At 45.3% G+C, this 19980-nt stretch overlaps 2 protein-coding genes across 6 annotated transcripts in view; one reads left to right on the top strand and one right to left on the bottom strand.

Moving 5' to 3' along the window:
• The window catches only part of ACSM5 (acyl-CoA synthetase medium chain family member 5), a 26829-nt gene extending 13659 nt beyond the window's left edge, over nucleotides 1–13170 (bottom strand). Inside the window, exons 1-4 of one of the 5 annotated variants that reach the window (XM_060282357.1) lie at nucleotides 12850–13170; nucleotides 2846–3076; nucleotides 2123–2477; nucleotides 710–917 (exon numbers count right to left, since the gene is read on the bottom strand). In XM_060282357.1, the coding sequence (XP_060138340.1) occupies nucleotides 710–917; nucleotides 2123–2189 (275 nt within the window). In that variant the 5' untranslated portion in view covers nucleotides 2190–2477; nucleotides 2846–3076; nucleotides 12850–13170. Of the gene's footprint in view, nucleotides 1–709; nucleotides 918–2122; nucleotides 3077–6176; nucleotides 6444–12849 lie in introns of those variants that run through there. The other 4 variants (XM_035131273.2, XM_060282356.1, XM_060282355.1 and 1 more) reach the window with 4 other exon arrangements.
• The window catches only part of PDILT (protein disulfide isomerase like, testis expressed), a 27674-nt gene continuing 17666 nt past the window's right edge, over nucleotides 9973–19980 (top strand). Inside the window, exons 1-2 of the mRNA XM_035131275.2 lie at nucleotides 9973–10227; nucleotides 19454–19660. Of these exons, the coding sequence (XP_034987166.2) occupies nucleotides 9996–10227; nucleotides 19454–19660 (439 nt within the window). The 5' untranslated portion in view covers nucleotides 9973–9995. The remainder of the gene's footprint in view (nucleotides 10228–19453; nucleotides 19661–19980) is intronic.

The raw sequence follows: 19980 nt of genomic DNA, 5'->3' as shown, positions 1-19980 counted from the left end.
TAGGAATGCATTGGGAGAAAAAATTCGTAAGTCGAAGCAACCCTATCTAAAAATTCGTAAGTAGAAAAAATCCTATCTAAACCGCATCCAAGATGGCGGACGGAGCTCCATTTGTAAGTAGACAAATTCGTAAGTAGAGTTATTTGTAAGTAGAGGTACCACTGTATATAAATTTAAAATTGATTATATATATTTTAGAGTGTGCTCTCATAGGTATCCCACTGTGATGCCAAAAGGATTTCTGTGCCTGTCAAGCTCTTCCAAATTTGTCCATTAAAAAAATAAATTTAAAAAATGTTTTAACTAACCACTCCTGAAGAATCCCTGCTGTGGTGTCAAAAGGTTTTTGTGATCTTCCTGACCCCCTCCCCCCACAAATGGGTTCTTTTTTTTTAAAAAAAGAAATAAATAGAATTGGCTAGCCCCACTTTTAGACTTCAGCTCCAGCCCCCTTAACACATGACCCCTGAAGGGTTTGTTGTGGGTCAATCTGGCCCTAGGCCTGAAGATAGTTATTCACCCTTGGTTATATCCATGCTTCCACCTACACCCAGCTGGTAAATAAATACCAATGTTACAAAACATCAGTGAGTCCTCAGTGATTTCCTTCCAAAGGAAGCTATAGCTGAGTAAGTGTTGTACACCTGGAACATCTTAGCAGAGTGAGCAGAGCAATTGGTTACTCTCGTTTCATGCTCTGTCCACTTACTGGAAGAGATCCTTGAAGTTCAGCCAGCCATCTCTGCTGCTGTCAGACACAAGAAGCTTGGTTTTCAGAAATGTGCATTCGGACAGGACCGAGTCCACTGCGGGGGCCAAGGCGTCGCTGACCACGATGCATTTGGCTTTGGAAGCCTGGAGCCTGTAGGAGATGTCTTTGGCGGTTAACTGGGGTGTCCCTGGAATAAAAACAATGCCTAGAAAAGAAGGAGGCAATGAAGTGAGTAGAGAGCCCAGAAAGTCTCCATGCTTGGTTAAAGCAGGTGTGCTGAACTTCTGATAAATGAATTAATAGCATAAGAACATAAAGAAGAGCTCTACTAGGTCAGAACAAAGGTGTCCACCTAGATCAGAATTCTGTTTTCACAGTGGCTGACCAGATGCCTCTGGGATGCCCATAAACAGAGCGTAATAATTCTCTTAATAATAATAATAATAAATTAATTATACCCCGCCCATCTGGCTGGGTTTCCCCAGCCACTCTGGTGTATTGTAAAATACAATAATTTATTAAACATTAAAAGCTTCCCCTAAACAGAGCTGCCTTCAGATGTCCTCTAAAAGTTTGGTAGTTGTTTTCCTCTTTGGCATCTGGTGGCAGGGCGTTCCACAGGGCGGGTGCCACTACTGAGAAGGTCCTCTGCCTGGTTCCCTGTAACTTGGCTTCTCACAGCGAGGGAACCGCCAGAAGGCCCTCGGTGCTGGACCTTAGTGTCCAGGCAGAGTGATGGAGGTGGAGACGCTCCTTCAGGTATATTGGACCAAGGCCGTTTAGGGCTTTAAAGGTCAGCACCAACACTTTGAATTGTGCTCAGGAACGTACTGGGAGCCAATGTAGGTCTTTCAAGACCGGTGTTACGTGGTCTCGGCAGCTGCTCCCAGTCACCAGTCTAGCTGCCGCATTCTGGATTAATTGTAGTTCCGGGTCACCTTCAAAGGTAGCCCCACATAGAGCGCATTGCAGTAGTCCAAGCGAGAGATAACTAGAGCATGCACCACTCTGGCGAGACAGTCCCCAGCCACTGTTATTCAGAGGCATACTGCCTCTGATACCTGAAGGTAGTACAAAACCACCAGGACTAATAGCTATTGAAAGCCTTATCCTCCATGCATTCGTCTAAGTAATAATACTAATACTGTACTACTACTAATAATTTATTATTTATACCCTGCCCGTCTGGCTGGTTTTCCCTAGCCACTCTGGGTGGCTCCCAACAGAATATTAAAAACACGATAAAAGGATGCTACTTCTATGCTCTCCTGAGCACATCCATTTTTATTTCTGCGGTGTATTTTGTAATCTAGAAGTATATTCTGCCTTGTTTGTTTTTCACTGCTGCTTTCTGCTGAATCAAGTCTCAACCTTTATATACAGGTAAGTAAACAGTGCTTTTATTCTTACTGTAAGGGGGAGAGATTGCAGAGAACCTCCCCCTCTCGTCAGAAGCAGTTCGTCCCCAAGCAGCCATGAAAGCGTGGGGTCTGAAGGGGCTAGTCAGGAAGCGGAGAGAGAGGGAGCCAGGTCTCTGGCAGCATGGGAGAGCCCCTGCTCCACAGGCGGGAAAGGAGAGAGACGGAAAAGGGGGAGAGGGAAAAGACGGAGCGCAGACCCTTTCCCCCGGCACCGGAATTAAGGAGGAGGAGAAAGGGGAGGAGATTCGCTGTCCCGCGACTCTTATGTTGGTCCAAGTCGCGAAAAGGGGCAGTGCCGGATTCTGGTTCGGAATAAGCAGACATGTTTCCAGCACCTCGTTACACTGTAAATAGAGTGCACCAATAAAGACTGTTAAAAGACAAGCATGTGGAAGGTCGTTACTCTAGAGTAGTCGCAACAACCTCTGACACTTACATTACAGTGTTGTTATTTAAATCAGATAAAAGGGATAAAATGGGAAGTTCTAGTCTGCTAAAGCATCCTGGATAATTACTAATAAGGTTAAGCAACCTTTGTCCCAAAAGTGTCTATATTTGATGCTGCAAAGGGATGCTAAATTTTAAACTCTGCTAACTAGACATTGAACTCACACAAGTAAGAGGAAGGATAAATAATAAAATAATATCCTATCCTACCCTCCAAATCCTCCCAACACTAATGACTATTTTATTGCCCGTAATATTGACTAACCTGTCCGCATACAAGCCACACTTAGTAGCCACCATTCTGGAATCCGGGGTAGAACTGTCATGATCCGGTCACCTCTTTGCAAGCCGCATGGACCAAGGAGCATGTTGGCAGCTTTCCGGGATAAGACTCCCAGTTCCTCAAAGCTCCACTTCACGTCTCCCCCGCAGTCATTCACCCACCAGAAGGCTGGATTCGGAGGTCTCTTTCCCTCCTAACAGATAACCCAAAAAGCTATAATAAGAGGAAAGACAATGAAAAATGGTGCATAATCTACAGGACCAAGCACATGTGTGAATCAGATAGGATTTTATGACCAACAGGGAAACGTAAGGGGAAGAAAGAGCGGGCAGGAGTGCCCCAGAATAGACTTGCCTTGGAAGCAGTCATCATAGGAACACAGGGAGATGCCTTATACTGACTCAACTCATGGGCCCATCTACCGTATTTTTTTTTTTTGCTCCATAAGATGCACCTGACCAAAAGACTCTCCTAGTCTTTAGAGGAGGAAAGGGGGAAAGCCCCATTTTTGGGGGGATCAGCTCACAGTTGTGCAACTTCTTTTACAAAGGGGAAAAGCCCCGTTTTTGAGGATCAGCTCAAAGTTGTTGAGCTTACTTTGCAAAGGGAACAAATCCTGTTTTTATGGGGTTGAACTCACAGTTCTGCAGCTTCTTTAGGAAAGGAAAGGGAGCCCTTCCTAGTTTTTCCAGACAGATAATCTAATCAGCCAGTCACATGTTGCTGGGGGAACAAACAGCCTCCATCTGCAGAACATTCAACAATGGAGGCCTGGGCAAGGGGGCGGGGCCTGAAAGGGCCAGTGATTGACCACACATTCGCTCCATAAGACGCAAAGACAATTCCCCTTACTTTTTAGGAGGAAAAAAGTGTGTCTTATGGAGCAAAAAATACAGTAGCTTGGTATTGTCTACAATGAATGGGTGTGGCTCATCCCCAGGTGAGCACCGTTTGTTTTTAGCTCTGCAGTTTGCTCAAGTTTTTATCGTTTTAAATACCTTTTGAAGTCCTAATTATTCTAAAACCGTTTCTTTCTTTTATTTGGTTGTATAACTGTAAGCAAGGGATGTGGGTGGCACTGTGGGTTAAACCACTGAGCCTAGGGCTTGCCGATCAGAAGGTCGGCGGTTCGAATCCCCGCAACGGGGTGAGCTCCCGTTGCTTGGTCCCTGCTCCTGCCAACCTAGCAATTCAAAAGCACGTCAAAGTGCAAGTAGATAAATAGGTACCACCCCAGCAGGAAGGTAAACGTTGTTTCCGTGCGCTGCTCTAGTTCGCCAGAAGCGGCTTAGTCATGCTGGCCACATGACCCGGAAGCTGTACACCAGCTCCCTTGGCCAATAAAGCGAGATGAGCGCCGCAACCCCAGAGTCGTCCACGACTGGACCTAATAGTTAGGGGTCCCTTTACCTTTACCTTTACTGTAAGCAACTGCATTTTTTTTTAATCAAGAACTTTTTTTATCTTATTGTCTGTTTTGGCTGTAGTGAGCCTGCATGTGTGGTGGGAGTCGCCCTCTATTTGGCTTTCTTTTTTCATATATATTTTTTTATTTTATTGCTGGATGGGATACTCTCCTGTTAGTTGCTGAATTGCCTAGAGTTTCTGCTTCTGTCTCTGCTTCATCTGGTTGAGAGGAAAAGATAACGTCTTACCAGTGGTAGCGTTTGCAACAAGAGAGGAAAGGTTCCTGTCTTTGTTTACCCCATTTATCCCCTGCAACTTTCCTTTAGTTGGTGGAGTTGCTACAATGAGTTGCTAAAACAATTCCTGACGTTGAGGGGGAAGTTATAAATTACAGGGGGCTGCAAAGCTAGAGCCATAAGTCTTCAATATAATATGAAACAAATCTCTACAATGAATGGTGAATGACAGTGATCATTCCCAGGTCAGAGGTCATCCCCAAACTGGGACCTCAGGCATGCAAAGCATGTACCGTGTTTCTCCTAAAATAAGACGTGCCTCTAAAATAAGCCATGGCACGATCTTTTAAAGGCAAAAAATATAAGACATCCCCCCAAAATAAGATGTGTTGGGGTACCGGTACCTACCCGACCCAGCGGGAGCCGGCAAACGCAGCAGTGCGCAGCGCGCCAAGCCCCAGCAGAGCGGGAGCCCCAGCACAGCGACGCGCCGAGCTCCGACTGAACGGGCCCCAGGACCCGGCAGCGGGCGGTGCGCGAAGCCGCAGGACCCCGGCAGGAGCCGGCAGCAGCCCCAGCCGCGCCGCACCGCACCGCGTGAAGCCCAGGGACCCAGCAGCGGGCTCAGCGGGCGGCGCACGAAGCCGCAGGACCCGGCAGGACCCGGCAGCAGCCCCAGCCGCACCGCACCACACCGCGTGAAGCCCAGGGACCCGGCAGCGGGCGGCGCGCGAAGCCGCAGGACCCGGCAGAAGCCGGCAGCAGCCTCAGCCGTGCCGCGTGAAGCCCTGGGACCCAACAGCAGGCTCAGCGGGCAGCGCAAGAAAGCCCCGTACCATACTTAACAATGCTGTACCATGCTTAATAAAAAAGACATCCCCCGAAAATAAGCCGCGATGTGTTTTTTAGAGGAAAAATAAATATAAGACGTGTCTTATTTTAGGAGAAACACATAGTCTGCCACAACGAACGGGAGGGGACATTCACTTCTGTTTGCATTCTAATGAGAATTTGGACTTTTTGAACCAAAATATGAACCGCAACATGGTTATCCTTTGAATTTTGCATCTCTTCGAAGTTTGTGATGCAGTTCTGCAATCAAGCGGTAAATACCAAAACACATATGTTAAGAGAAATTATGCACAAAGAATGCATTTGTTCATGAACATAACATACCAACATGCATTACATTAGGTAAAAGAGCTTTCCAATATGCAGCTTAGTTTTAAAAAAAACCCACAAAAAACACTGCTAGGAGAAATTCCCAGGCAAACGCTGATGAATTTTCGTGAGGATTAAAACAAATAATCACAAATTGTAGCAAGAATGTGGAGATTTAAAATGGGAAAAATAAGGAAGTCAGAGAAGTCGAAAGTGGTTGATTCATCGATCCCTGTCTACAACTGAATTAGATCCATAGTCAGCCCAGGTAACTCAAGGCAAATAAAGGGAGCTTCCAGAAATAATGGATCAGAATCCTACCAATGGCTAGAGTTAGACCAAATTCAATACTTCCTTCAGTCTCTTAGTTTGGGGAACACTTAACTTAACTGAACAAAGCCACAGGTCCCCTGTACTCCAAAGAGATCATAAATGTATACCTAGAGTACCAGCAATATCCTGTTTTCCTGCCAGCCATGAATGTCTTCCTAAAGCAGACAAATCCATACCTTTTCCACTTGGGTCCACCTGTCCAGAACATCACTAGCAAAATTGAAGTACTTGGGCACTTCCTGCTCACACCGGTTTATAGCTTCGTAGTGTGAGGTGATTGGAGAGGCAAGGTGTCTTTTGACCTGATGGAGCACTGTGTGAGGTGGCCGCAGATTCCAGAAGCATTTAAACAAGGTCTTCATGGCACCAGAGCAAAAGGCAGCTTGAGAACACCAACTCAGTTGGATTCTTTTGCAATGACGTGTTGTAAAAGCAGAAAAGTTCTTTAAAAAAAACATGTTTGCAGTTAACAGAAACATCTGATACATTAGGAACATTGTAAAATATGTTATACTAAGTCAGTATTGTGTTAGATGTGCCAATCTAAGAGTATTGTATTAGATCTGCCAATAGACTGACTTGCAGAATATTTCTGACTACACACTAGAGGTTGACTAATTCCACAAAATCACTTGAAAGCATACAGAGGAAATGTTTCATGTTGGCTTCTCCGGTTTTTGTTTGTTTGTTCTTGTTTGAGGTAAAGATCTTGAATCCGGGAGATCAGGGAGGTTGTGAGCAACTTGGGTGAGAGCACGTAGGGCTACCTTTTGCAGGTGACCCAGAAACTACAATTAATCCAGAATGCGGCAGCTAGACTGGTGACTGGGAGCGGCCGCCGAGACCATATAACACCGGTCCTGAAAGACCTACATTGGCTCCCAGTACGTTTCCAAGCACAATTCAAAGTGTGGTGCTGACCTTTAAAGCCCTAAACGGCCTTGGCCCAGTATACCTGAAGGAGCGTCTCCACACCCATTGTTCAGCCCAGACATTGAGGTCCAGCTCCTAGGGCCTTCTAGCAGTTCCTTCACTGCGAGGTTGCAGGGAACCAGGCAGAGGGCCTTCTTGATAGTGGCACCCGCCATGTAGAACGCCCTCCCATCAGTTGTCAAGGAAATAAACATCTATCTGACTTTTAGAAAACATCTGAAGGCAGCTCTGTTTAGGGAAGTTTTTAATGTTTGATGTTTTATCGTGTTTTTAATATTATGTGGGGAGTTGTCTAGAGTGGCTGGGGAAACCCAGCCAGATGGGCGGCGTATAAATAAATTGTTATTGTTATTATTATTACTAGCTATACGATGTTGGAAAATGAAGTGGTCAGTTATGGAAGGTCAGAGAGACCACTTACTTCCAGGATCTCTTTCCTTCCAGTTATTACACTGGGGATATTCTCATGTTACACAGTCCCTGCAGAGAAGTCAGCTCCACCTGGGAGACCAGGGTTCAAATCCCCACTTGGCCATGAAACTCACTGGGTGACTTTGGGTCACTCACTGCCTCCCGGCCCAGCCTACCTCACAGGGTGGTTGTAGGATTAAATAAGAAGGGGGAAAGTCGTGCATGCTCTCTTGAGTTCCTTGGAGACAATATGGGACATAAATCCAATAAAGAAATACTAAAGGAACACAGCATCTTAAAAAGCATAGACATCACCTTGCCTACAAAGGTCCGTATAGTTAAAGCTATAGTTTTCCCAGTAGTGATGTATGGAAGTGAGAGCTGGACCATAAAGAAGGCTGATCGCCGAAGAATTGATGCTTTTGAATTATGGTGCCGGAGGAGACTCTTGAGAGTCCCATGGACTGCAAGAAGATCAAACCTATCCATTCTGAAGGAAATCAGCCCTGAGTGCTCACTGGAAGGACAGATCGTGAAGCTGAGGCTCCAATACTTTGGCCACCTCATGAGAAGACAAGACTCCCTGGAAAAGACCCTGATGTTGGGAAAGATTGAGGGCACTAGGAGAAGGGGACGACAGAGGATGAGATGGTTGGACAGTGTTCTCGAAGCTACGAAGATGAGTATGACCAAACTGTGGGAGGCAGTGGAAGACAGGAGTGCCTGGTGTGCTATGGTCCATGGGGTCACGAAGAGTCGGACACGACTAAACAACTAAACAACAACAACAAAGGAATATTTGTGATGGGTGCAAGGTTTTTTTTTGCAAAAGCTTCTTCTAGGCCTAGAACAATCTTTTTAAATAGAATTGCGGGCAGGGCTTGTCAAACTAGCTCATTTCATCCCCCCCGTTTTTGGCAGAGGGGTATTGCCGATCTCATTAAGCTTCCGGTTTTTGTTCTGCAAGACTGTTTGTGCACAAACCTATCTTTTCCTGAAGCCGCTGCACACAGGCTCATTATATTAAGTATTCTGTGTGCTTAATGATAACAGGGGGGAAAGGTGCATTGTGGGTCATTTTCAAAGACTGCTTGTCATTGAGAGCACAAAAATGGCACTTTAGGTGGGGAATGTTTTCCAGCTTGCAGGGTGGATCAAGAACTGGGTCACAATCCATTTTTGACAAATGGATGGGACCACCTACCTGTAAATCATCTGATGCCATTACTGTGTCAGGTGACAACTTCAAAGCCCAGGTAGGGCTGGGAATGTCCCCTGCCTGAAACCCTGGAACACTGCTACCTGTCTGTGTAGACAGTACTGAGCTGGGTAGGCTAGTGGTCTGACTCAGTATGAGGCAGTTTCCTATGTTAACTGTGATAACTATTGCAATGAAATTTGCGATGTCCTATATTAAATAAATAACCCCTGAATACAGGTGAAATCAGAATGATCACCGTCACATGTCAATTTCTTTGACACAGGAATGAACATAACTTCCTTGAACTAGTTACATAGGGCCAGGGCTATTTTTTCTGGGGGGACGCAGGGGTACGCATACTCCTAAACATTTTGTGAATCTTTGTACTTTTGTCCATTTACTTTTCCCGATTTGAACTATGAAATGGTGATTTTCTTGAGTCAAGATGAGAGTACCCCTAAACATTTTTTAAGGGAAAAAAGCACTGCGTAGGGCATAGCATGAAATACCTCTCCAGTCTTGAGTGGATACTAACTGAACAGCTACCAGAAGGTAAACGAAGAAGATCTGCTTTACCTTTATCAAAAACAGGCAAAATATGTCGTATAGGACCCAGGATTTCATTTTTACCTGTGAGTACGCCGATTTCTGTATTCACGTGTGGCGGCCATTTATGGAAGATCAGTTTTCAATTTGTCAAAATGCTGAAACCTGTTTTGGGTGTTTCTGTTGTTTTAGAGTTTGTCAAATTGATCTATTGTTCTGAGACTGTTTCTGCACTTTATTCTTCTTTCACCCTGTGCACCACATGGTTGGTTTTATGCTATTGAAGCAGACTTTAAACTCGCTGAGCTAATAAATAAGATGGACCAGCGCTATGACTCGGTGTAATGTGAGCACCCCAGGCAGCGGCGGAGCAAGCTGATCGGGCGCCTGGGGCGGCACGCATGCCCTGCGCCCAGGGGCTGGGCCAGTCACCCGTGAGGCGGGGTGAGCCGGGGCAGGATGCTCCGCGGGGGCCCTGAGGTGTCTGCCTGCCTCCTGCCACTCAGCTACCTGACATCTGAGGGGTAGGCGGAGAGTGGACTGTTTGGGGCAGTGAGGAGTCTGCCTGGCCCCCAAGCCACCGTGTCACTCCCAGGAAAGATGCGTGGCTCAGGCGTGCTGCAAGCCCTGTGTTGAGTGCCACCCGCCATTGTGTTACCCCCCCTCAGTGGTGACGCCCGGGGCGTACCACCCCCACTGCACCCCCTCCCTCCAGCCCTGACCCTAGGCTCCTAAAGTCTTGGCAGCTTTAACAATTCAAAGAGGGAGCAGACTCGATTCTCTTTGCAGCGAGCCCTGTCCCCTATCTCTAATTATGTGGGAATTAAGCCACGTGGCCTGCTGATAAGGCCATGGGCATTTTTATCCAGAGCAGACCCAGGCTAAGTCCCCTTTCTCCTCTTCCATGGTGTCTGCAACGTCCTGGAAGGCCACAATGAGAGCTCTGTGGCTGCTCGTCCTGACTGGTTTAGCGTGCCTTCCTCTTTCTACCGCAGAAGGTGGCATTGGCCCGTCGGAGAAGAAACAAAAGAAAGCCAAACTGTCCCAAATCAAGGAGGAGGACAATGTTCTGGTCCTGAAAAAGAGCAACTTTGACAGGGCTCTGAATGGAACACAGTACCTGCTGGTGGAGTTCTGTAAGTATTTCTTTTTCCAAAGGAGATATTGCTATTTATTTCTTTCTTTCTACTTTTCCATTCCCTCTTTCCTCTAAGGAGCTCAAGGTGCCATACGTGGTTCTGTTCCTCTCCATTTTGGCCTCACAACAACCCTGTGAGGTAGGCTAGGCTGAGGGACTGTGACTGGGGCCCAAGGCCATTCAGTGAGTTTTATGGATGAGCAGGGGTTTGAACCCTGGTCTCCCGATTTCCTAGCCCAACACTCTAACCACACTGGCTGATGAGCTAATCTTCACAAAAATGGGCAAAGTCTTGTGGCACTTTAAACCTGAATGACTAACAACAGCTAAGGATGTAGGGTAAATTTTTATTCTGCTGTCATTTAAAGGTGAATCTGCCTAATTTGTACTTTCGGGGGGGGGGGAGAACAAGGACCAAAACACAGTCATCCTGCGAAACATGCACTTCTCTGAATTTTGTGGCGCAGTTCGTCAAGAAAGTCATATATACAAAAGCATATATTAGCATAAAGTGTACCTAAAGATGCTTACATTCATGCTAACAACATGCAAAAATGTGTTATATTAGGGGAAGTCACTCTACAAAAATGTAGATATTAGGCAAAATTGTGTGTAAGGAGAAATTAGCGCTAAAATGCTGGTGAATTTTCATGAATATCACACACACACACACACACACACACACACACACACTGATGTGGAAATGTGAAGCAAACTTAAGATTGGAAAAATGAGGAAATGAGGGAAACAGAAATGAACATATTTGCCTTGTGGCACCTTAAACTAACTGTGCAATCCTTACAATGTCTGCTCAGAAGCAAAATAAGTCCAATTGAATTCAATGGGAATTACTTCATATGTTGTCCAGAAAGGAATGCTTCCCTTGGGGTGAAAAAGTTCCCCCATCTCTTATTTATTCCATCCTTTCCATGGGGTTATTGAGCTGGGGTACCTAAAGGCCAACTAGTCCACTCACCAAGTCAAATTTAGGACTGCTAAATCTCCCCCACTCCTAACCAGTATAGAAACTGCAGCCAATTATCTGCTTCAAGCAAAGAAGAAACATATTATAAGAGAATCTAGATACTGTGAAAGCAAGTCAAGGTGCCGTGCCCTTATTTTCTCGCTGCATAATGTACCAGCTCAGGGCGTGTTCCTGCTGTTGACTTTTCAGTTTAATCCAGTGGTGTAAAAAAAGCCAAGGATGATTTTCAGTTTGATCTAGCAATAGTTGTAGTCACTTATTAACTTTTTAGCAAACTGAAAAATCTATGCAAATAATGAACACCCATTACTAGTGCAGAACCATTTTGTGGATACAGTAAATGCAGAAGAATTCTGTTTGAAGTTTTGAAAATGGGACTTTGGGTCAGCAAGTGAGCTTGCCAATTCTGTTTTTGTTTTTTTCTGTTTTCCTTTTTTCCAGTTTCCATATTTCTAGGTTTGTGTTTGTTTGTTTTTTAAGTCTTCATGGATGCCCATTCATTTCAGAACATTTGTTCCCTAATATACAGAGTTCTGAATGCAGTTTTTCCTGAAGTAAAAAAAAAATTATGCAAGTAATTTCCACTGATATAATGCATTTTAATATGTTGTTTTCATGAATATATGCATTTCTAAGCACATTGGTTGGCTCGGAAAACAGCATCGCAAAACACGAAGTGCTACTTTCAAAGGATAATTGTGTTTTGGTTTGCATATTGCTTTGGAAAGTGGTAGTTTCACGTTGGAATTTGAACAGAACTGAATTTCTCCCCTCTCCCTGGAGACTACTCATACATGCCTTTCTTACCAAAAAATAAACAAATATATAGGAAGTGAATATGGTATTGTGTGTTTTCAATGCGGTGGTGGTGGTGGTGGAAACACATTTTGAATGTAAAATGTGTTATTGTATGTGAGTCACTGAATTTCTTAGAAGAGGCTTATTCATGCAACTTACTCTTTGACCTTCTTATGTAACAGGGGGGGGATGCATATTTTTTTCTTTTGACAAAGAAAAGTATGTTCATTAGAATTATGAAACTCTGGAGGATCAAAAATTTGTTATCTAGAATGGGGTGGGGAAGGAATCTCCCCAGGACTCTGCCCTTTCTCTCCACTTCCAGGGGTGCATCTAGGGACTTTCTGCAAGCTCCCTACCCCTGCGCTGTGACCCTTTCCCTATACAGTAACGGAAGCATTGATGGGCACTGAGCAAACCCCCCAAATAGCATATTGCACAGTGCCCACAGCTGTCTGCATTTTAATTTTACTTTTTTGTAATTTGAGAGTGAGGGCTGGTTGTCAGCACACACACAACTTTGGCCTGTATGTAGCAAAGTTCTACTCAGAGTAAACCCATTAGAATTAATGTCCCTTCTGGGGGTACTCAGGGGTACATGGTACTGGCACTTTCCCCTCCCACCACGTGTTAAAAGTGTGGCACTTACTGTCACAACTTCATGGTGAGCACCTTTTTTTTGAAAAAGAAGAAAAAGAAGCACTGATCATGTCCATTAATTTCTCCCCAGAGTAGGACTAGAATTGGATACAGCCATTTGTTGACAGGGAGTGCCCCAAACAGAGTGCCCCAAATATTTAAGCTGGTGTAAAATATTTAAGCCTCTGTAGTACTCACCTGTCCTCGGGATTTGGGGAGTGGGTGGACGTCTCGACTGAGCCTCTCGCTATGACTGCTGGGTCCCTGGTGTCCTTTGCAGATCCTTTCCTGTGTCCTGTGCCTGGGTTGTTGATTTTAGGCAAAAGTGAAAGCTTGCTCGCAGCTGTAGCCTGAATTGCCTGGCCCGACTGTCATACAACCGGCACAGCGGTGATGGGACAAAGTCCAGCCTTGGCTTGGCGCGGTGCCCTCGATGCTCACATCTGCTGTGTGTAGTGAGGGGTACCCTATCCCTTCCTTTCTTTACTTATCATTCGTGGTGGCTGCTGCCTATCGAGACTGGTAAGGCAGAAGACTGGGAGACCAACAGTGGGTGGAGACAAAGGCAATGACAAGCAAGAGCCGGCTCCTGGCTCCTTGTCAGTAAGAAGAATGGCATGTAGGGGTTGGCTGAAGGTAGTCTGAGATCGATGGGGCCATGCAAAATTTTGTCAGCCTCCACTGCTTATAAACTGCTTTCCCTCTGCAGTAGGTAAAGGTAAAGGGACCCCTGACCATTAGGTCCAGTCGTGACCGACTCTGGGGTTGCGCGCTCATCTCGCATTATTGGCCGAGGGAGCCGGCGTATAGCTTCCAGGTCATGTGGCCAGCATGACAAAGCCGCTTCTGGCGAACCAGAGCAGCACATGGAAACGCCGTTTACCTTCCCACTGTAACAGTTACTATTTATCTACTTGCATTTTGACTTGCTTTCGAACTCCTAGGTTGGCACGAGCTGGGACCGAGCAACGGGAGCTCACCCCGTCACAGGGATTCGAACTGCCGACCATCTGATCAGCAAGCCCTAGGCTCAGTGGTTTAACCCACAGCGCCACCTGGGTCCCTCTGCTGTGGAGACCCCCAAAGCAGCAGCCCCCCTGCTGCTGCTGCTATTATTATTATTAGTTTATTATTATCATTAGTTTATTTATTCCTCAAGGAGCTCAGGGTGCAGCAAGATAAGCTTTCATCATGTGATGGGGCAGGGAACCTCGGGCCGAGGGTCTGAATGCAGCCCTCTCTCTATCAGGCCCTTAAGACTCTGCCCAGGCCACGCCCCAGAGGCCACGCCTTTCACTGGCTTGGCTATGTGCCCTAATCTAGCGATTTCACTAGGCTGGAATGTGTCCTCAAATGGTGATAAAACCTCTCCCTTCCCTGGATAGAAGTTGGAAAGTTGTGCATGTCTGATTACATCGGTTTTCCCCATGGCCAGCACAGGTATGTGGCCCCCGGAATGAGGGAATGTGGCCCTCAGGCTGAAAAAGTTCCCTATCCATGTTGTTTTCTAATGATGCACCACTTTACCCTGCTGAATTATATGCTTAGGAACTATTATTATTACTGTATTATATTTTGATCCAACCCTACCTGCAGGGCTCTCAGAGCAACATACAAGGTTCTCCCCCTGGTGTTATCCTCACAACGACCCTGTGAGCTAGGTTAGGCTGAGAGATTAGTGACTGGCCCAAGGCCACCCAGTGAGTCTCATGGCTGAGTGGGTGATTTGAACCTGGGTCTCTCTGACCATAGGTTCAACACACTAAACTTATGGCCACATTCCTTTATGCAATCAGCGATGTTGAAAGATTTCTGATGCTCAGCCGTGTTGAGACTGGGATCAGCATCCATAGCGTTGCAGACCCGTGAGAACATAAGACTTGTGTACTTGGCCTTGAAGCAGCGAACTACGCCTTGGTCAAGAGGCTAGACTTTGGAGAAAGACAACTTTGACGTCGCTATGAGCAAACCAGACTCCGTCGGGGTGGCCGGGAGCATCATCGACAATCAGCAACACCTTAAAGTTGATTCCTTTTTCTTTCGATTCCTATGGGTCAGAAAGACAACTTTGGCATCACTATGAGCAAACCAGACTCCGCCGGGGTGGCCGGGAGCATCATCGATTCCTTTCTCTTCGAGGTACTGCTTGACCTCTGGAACGAAGCATCGGTGGAACCAATCCAGGAATATTGCTGCTGTCACCCAAGCCTTTTTGCTCAATTGCCAGAACACAGGGAGGAGGTGTTAGTCCTTGCCTTTTAGGGCACGAGGATTTGCAGACCCACAGAGCAAGCCGTCCTTTATTAAATGCCCGGCCGCGTTGCAGCAAAGCAACAACATCACAACGTCTTGGGCCGCCTGTCTTTCTGCTTTCGAAATGTACGTGCGTCTGGGCATTTTCTTCCAGAAGAGCCCCGTCTCGCCAGCATTGAAAACTTGCTTGGGGGAGATATCCCTTTCCTTCTATCAGTTTCTTTAACTGTTTGGAGTAGGGTTTTGCCGCTTGTTTATTGGCAGGTGCAGCCTCGCCAGGGCTGGGCCCGTTTTTCAGGTTGAAGCGGTTCCTAAAGCTGTTGAGCCAACCTTGGCTGGCTTTGAACTCCTTCTCATCACAAGGCCTCCCCTCTTCAGTAAGACGTTTGAACAGCGTGTACAGGTCAAGAGCTTTTCCTCGCATCATGTTGCCGTCAACGGGAACGCCTTGTGTCTTCCAGCCACAAGTACAATGCCTTTTCCGCCTTAATCAAAGTCTGATCACGAGGATTTCCCAAAGTTGGGTCTCCAGCTGTTTTTGGATTACAATTTCCATCATCCCTGACCACTGGTCTTACTAGCTAGGAATGATGGGAGTTGTAGTCTAAAAACAACTGGAGACCCCAATTTTCGAAACTCTGCTCTAAATGCTACATCACACTGACTCTGTGTCAAAGTGGGAGCCAACTGCTATTCACGCCAGCTTCTGTATGTTGCCATTCGCCCTAAGTAGCAAAATAGATTGGGCAAAATATTTTGGGCTGCCCTGGTTGGGAGTCCTCTCACAAATTGCCCTAAGATCCATGATTCTTGAATATCCCCATCCCCAAATGTGGTTAGATAAAAGCCTAACAGGCAAGGATCAAAAGTCTTCTGTTTGAGTTCTCTTCTCTATCGAATGCCATAGAAGACATTAGATGAAATAATTAACGTGCCAAGGAGGCTGCTGGGTATTATTTCAAGGCGGCTGATGGCTGTGGCAGGCTAGAGGATGATTAATTGAGGTCTCCTGGTAATTATGATGAAAATAAATGTTTCGGGGATCTGCAACTGATCAGCAAGTTAAGATGAACAGATTAAAACCTTCTAGCCATTTATCAAAAGTCTAATGAAAGTGACTGTCCCATGCTGGTTTTGGATGGGACGGTTGCATAATACGGTGTCTTGAGGAATGCATACAAGGAAACTTATTTCTGCATTCAGATGGCTGCAATGATCCATAACTTCCTATGCTAGCTCAGCCTTCTCCCCCGCCGTGGCAGAGGATGCTGTGACCATTGGTCATGCTGGCTGGGCTAATGGGAGCTGGAGGCCAGCAAAATCTAGAGGGGCTTGGTTGGAAGGGGGCTTTTATTTTAATGGCTGTGTGCTCCCAAGGTCAGTTTAAAGAGAAAGGAGAGGAGGGGCATTCATGAGCTCATAGCTCTCTCCTGCTCATCAACCCGAGAAATGGAATACAGAGTTGATGCCTGGGTGTCCTGGCCTGGGACCCAGGTGGGTGTTGTGGCCCAGGAAGTATGTCAGAATCCACAGTGCACAAACCCCTATGCAATTACATCCTCTGACACAGAACATGTTTCTGATACACAACTGACCTTGGCCTGCTACGTGCATGAACATGTTCTCACCGTCACAACCACAACATATCTTTGCCACTGCCCTGTACTGGAAATGTGTTGGAAATAAAGCCATCTCTCTCCTGCCTGCTTATTTTGCAAGAAATTCAGTGCTGTCTTGGCCTTGAAGCTCCGACAGCTTGCTACAGTACTTAGTTTTAACAAGAAGCAGATACCTAGCTAAACAGAGATTTTTAATGCGTTTGTTTTACACACTTGGTCTAATGCTCATTAAATCCCAAAGCCAGAGGTCTCCAGTATCAATCAGATCATCTCTGTCAATTGAGTCAATTAAGGATCGAGGCCCCTTTATGTTTTCACACTGTTGAGTCAGAATCACAGAGTTGGAAGTTTAAGCATTTTCTCCTTGTAACCCTCCCCACCTGCAAATAAAAGGTGTATTTTTTGTGTTTTTGCTAACAAACAGTGCCTCTCTTATCAGCTCTGCATAGCAGAATGAAACTGGCCTTCAACTTCACAGCCAGGACAACTATAATTTCCCCCGATCCAGACAAGTCTTCATGTAAGAGATAGCAGAAAAGAAACATTTTGTATGGGACAGAAGAATAGCGAATTTATAAGCTTTGATTAGTAAAACTTTGACAGTGAGAGCTCTTCGACAGAGGAACAGTCTCCCTCTCCTTCCGCGGAGGTTTTTAAGCAGAGGTTGGATGGCCATCTGTCGTGGATGCTTTAGCTGAGATCCCTGCATTGCACGGGGTTGGACTAGATGCCCCTTGGGTCCCTTTTCCAACTCTAAGATGATTAAAGATACTTATTGCCTTAGTAATTAGGAGCAAGTTGTTCTGACCAATGAATTTGATTTTAGGGGTCTGTTATCCAATCATATTACTGAAAGGGATCGCTCATGGGCTAATCATGTAAAGAGAATGTTATGAAAGTCCCTTGAATTTTGTATCCGGGGTCCAGAATTTGGAGAATTCCTCTGGGTCATTTATTCTTACTGCAGTCTGCAATAAATCTGAACTCTTTCCACGACGCTGCTGTCTTTATTTGGCTAAAGAGGACTGGTGTCATTTCCAGACCCCCTTTGTAGGGTAACAGAATCACTCTGGCTCTTGAAATGGAGGTAATCTTGTCATTGCGACTCCTACTAGCCAAATCTTTCCTCGCCAAAAAGGGCATGCTGTGATCTGCCAGGGGAAATTTGGCATTTTAAAGCTTGCTTTACATTGTACTTTATTTGGGCCTGAGCTAAACCTCTGTTGTTGTTGCTTTGTGTTACTTTCATTCATTTTGTAACAGTCTGATACAAGTAAGCAGCTTTGTCGCCCAGGAATTTGCCTAATCCTCTTCAAAGTCATCCAAATTAGTGGCCATCCCTACTCCTTGCGGGAGGGAATTCCATAGGTTAACTTCCTATGAAAAAGCGTTTCCCTTTGTCTGTCCTGAATCTCCCAACAATCAATTTCATTGGAACATCCCTGCTACAGTACACAGTAATTGAAGTCTTGTTGCACCACAGAAGTTTCCCATCCATAGTTACTGGCACTATTACACATGCCAAGTAATGTTTGTGTCATATTTGTGGGAGATCAATCTTTTAGTGCTGCAGCAGCTCCTTTCCTCTGGAACTCCCTGCCTCTTGATATTAGGCAGAGCCTTCATTGCACTGCTTTTGATAGCCACTAAAAACTTTTTAAAGGCAAACCTACCCAGACACCTGATTTTATTGTGTACATTTTTTTAATGTTGATATTATCTATGATGCATTTAATACATCTACTGCTTTTAAAGCCTGCTTTATTACTATCTTCAACAAATATTTTGCATTGTTTTATTAATGTATTTATTAATGCATTCATTATAGTTGAAATTTGTACACAGCCCTACATCTGTAGAGCTCAAGGCAGTTCACAATATAATATATAAACTGCTTAGAGATTATTATTATTTGATTAAGCGGTATATAAATCTTGCTAAGTAAATGAAATAAAGAAATATAAAGCACACACTTCTCCTGGTCACAGTCCTTCCCACTATGAAGATGTACTGTAATTCTATTTACATTAGCATAGTTCTTTCTAAATTTGCATCTATAAACATGCATTAGCATATGCAACTTGTACACAAACCCATACCAAATCTCATTCTCTTCTGTGGTGATTCAGTGCCGGATTTACGTATAAGTGAAACAAGCGATAGCTTAGGGCCCCACTCTCTTGGGGACCCCCCAAAAAAAATTGAAGGAAAAACCTGGATGTACATTTCCAAAGTAGAAGAGTTTGGATTTGATATCCCACTTTATCACTACCCGAAGGAGTCTCAAAGCGGCTAACATTCTCCTTTCCCTTCCTCCCCCACAACAAACACTCTGTGAGGTGAGTGGGGCTGAGAGACTTCAGAGAAGTGTGACTAGCCCAAGGTCACCCAGCAGCTGCATGTGGAGGAGCAGAGACTCGAACCTGGATCACCAGATTATGAGTCTACTGCTCTTAATCACCACACCACACCAAACAAAATAAAACCTTCATACAGCAACAGTGTTTTGTGTTGTGTAGGCTCCTATGATGTAAGTAATGGGCCCCACCTGCTAACCTGCTCCCTGAAATATCACTGATTTGCTCATTTTTAATATATTTCTTCTTAATTGTATTTCACTTCAACAATTACTTTGATAAAATACATATTTTGTTATGTGCAAATGGCTTTAGATACCCATTAGGTCCATAAATTTCCAATGTATGTATATTCAACAGAAAAAACAGCAACAACTTGTTGTTGACAAAGGACAGCTGGATATATAAAGGGCCCCATTACCTTCAGTATCTTAGGGCCTCATCAAACCTAATCCGGCCCTGGTGGTGATGTGCAGGCATGTGGCTGGCCGTTGTTCTTATGTTCTTCTGTGTAAGGGGCATCCTAGCCAATGTGGATAAGCAACTGCTTTTCTTTGTCTTGGCTTTTTCTAGACATCCCGTTATCTGGACCTTCTCAGAGCTTGGCTGCAGAGTTTGCCAAAGCTGCAGAACAGTTGAAGAAGGAATCTGTGGATATCCGATTTGGCAAAGTGGATGTGACTGATCAGAAAGACTTAAAGAAGGAATTCGGCATCCTGGAATATCCGACCCTGAAGTTTTTTGTAGACGGTGACAGGAAAAACCCTGTTGATTGCAAAGGTGAACTTGTACGCAGCTGCAAATATGCCTGTTTGCTCACAAGGGGGAGCTTGTGCCCAGCACTCCAGCATACAACGGAATAATTTCAAAACTTGATAAATTTGAGCACATGCAAGAGTGCTGAAAAAGGACAGGGGCAATTAGGGCTGTGTGGGAAGGGGTGGGAGGGAGACAGTTTCACAAAACACTTCACCCCCCACAAAATATGCCCACTGCATTGGGAATGGTTGGCTGTGTGTGTCTATGAAATGGGATGAAAATGTTCACCTTTCATAAAGGTAAAGGGTAAAGGGACCCCTGACCATTAGGTCCAGTCGTGA

This window comes from Zootoca vivipara, chromosome 14 (genome assembly GCF_963506605.1).
Source record: "Zootoca vivipara chromosome 14, rZooViv1.1, whole genome shotgun sequence".
In the NCBI taxonomy this organism is placed as follows: Eukaryota; Metazoa; Chordata; class Lepidosauria; order Squamata; family Lacertidae; genus Zootoca; species Zootoca vivipara.
The sequence above is the reverse complement of the archived record's forward strand: the minus strand, read 5'-3'. Positions and strand labels throughout refer to the sequence as shown.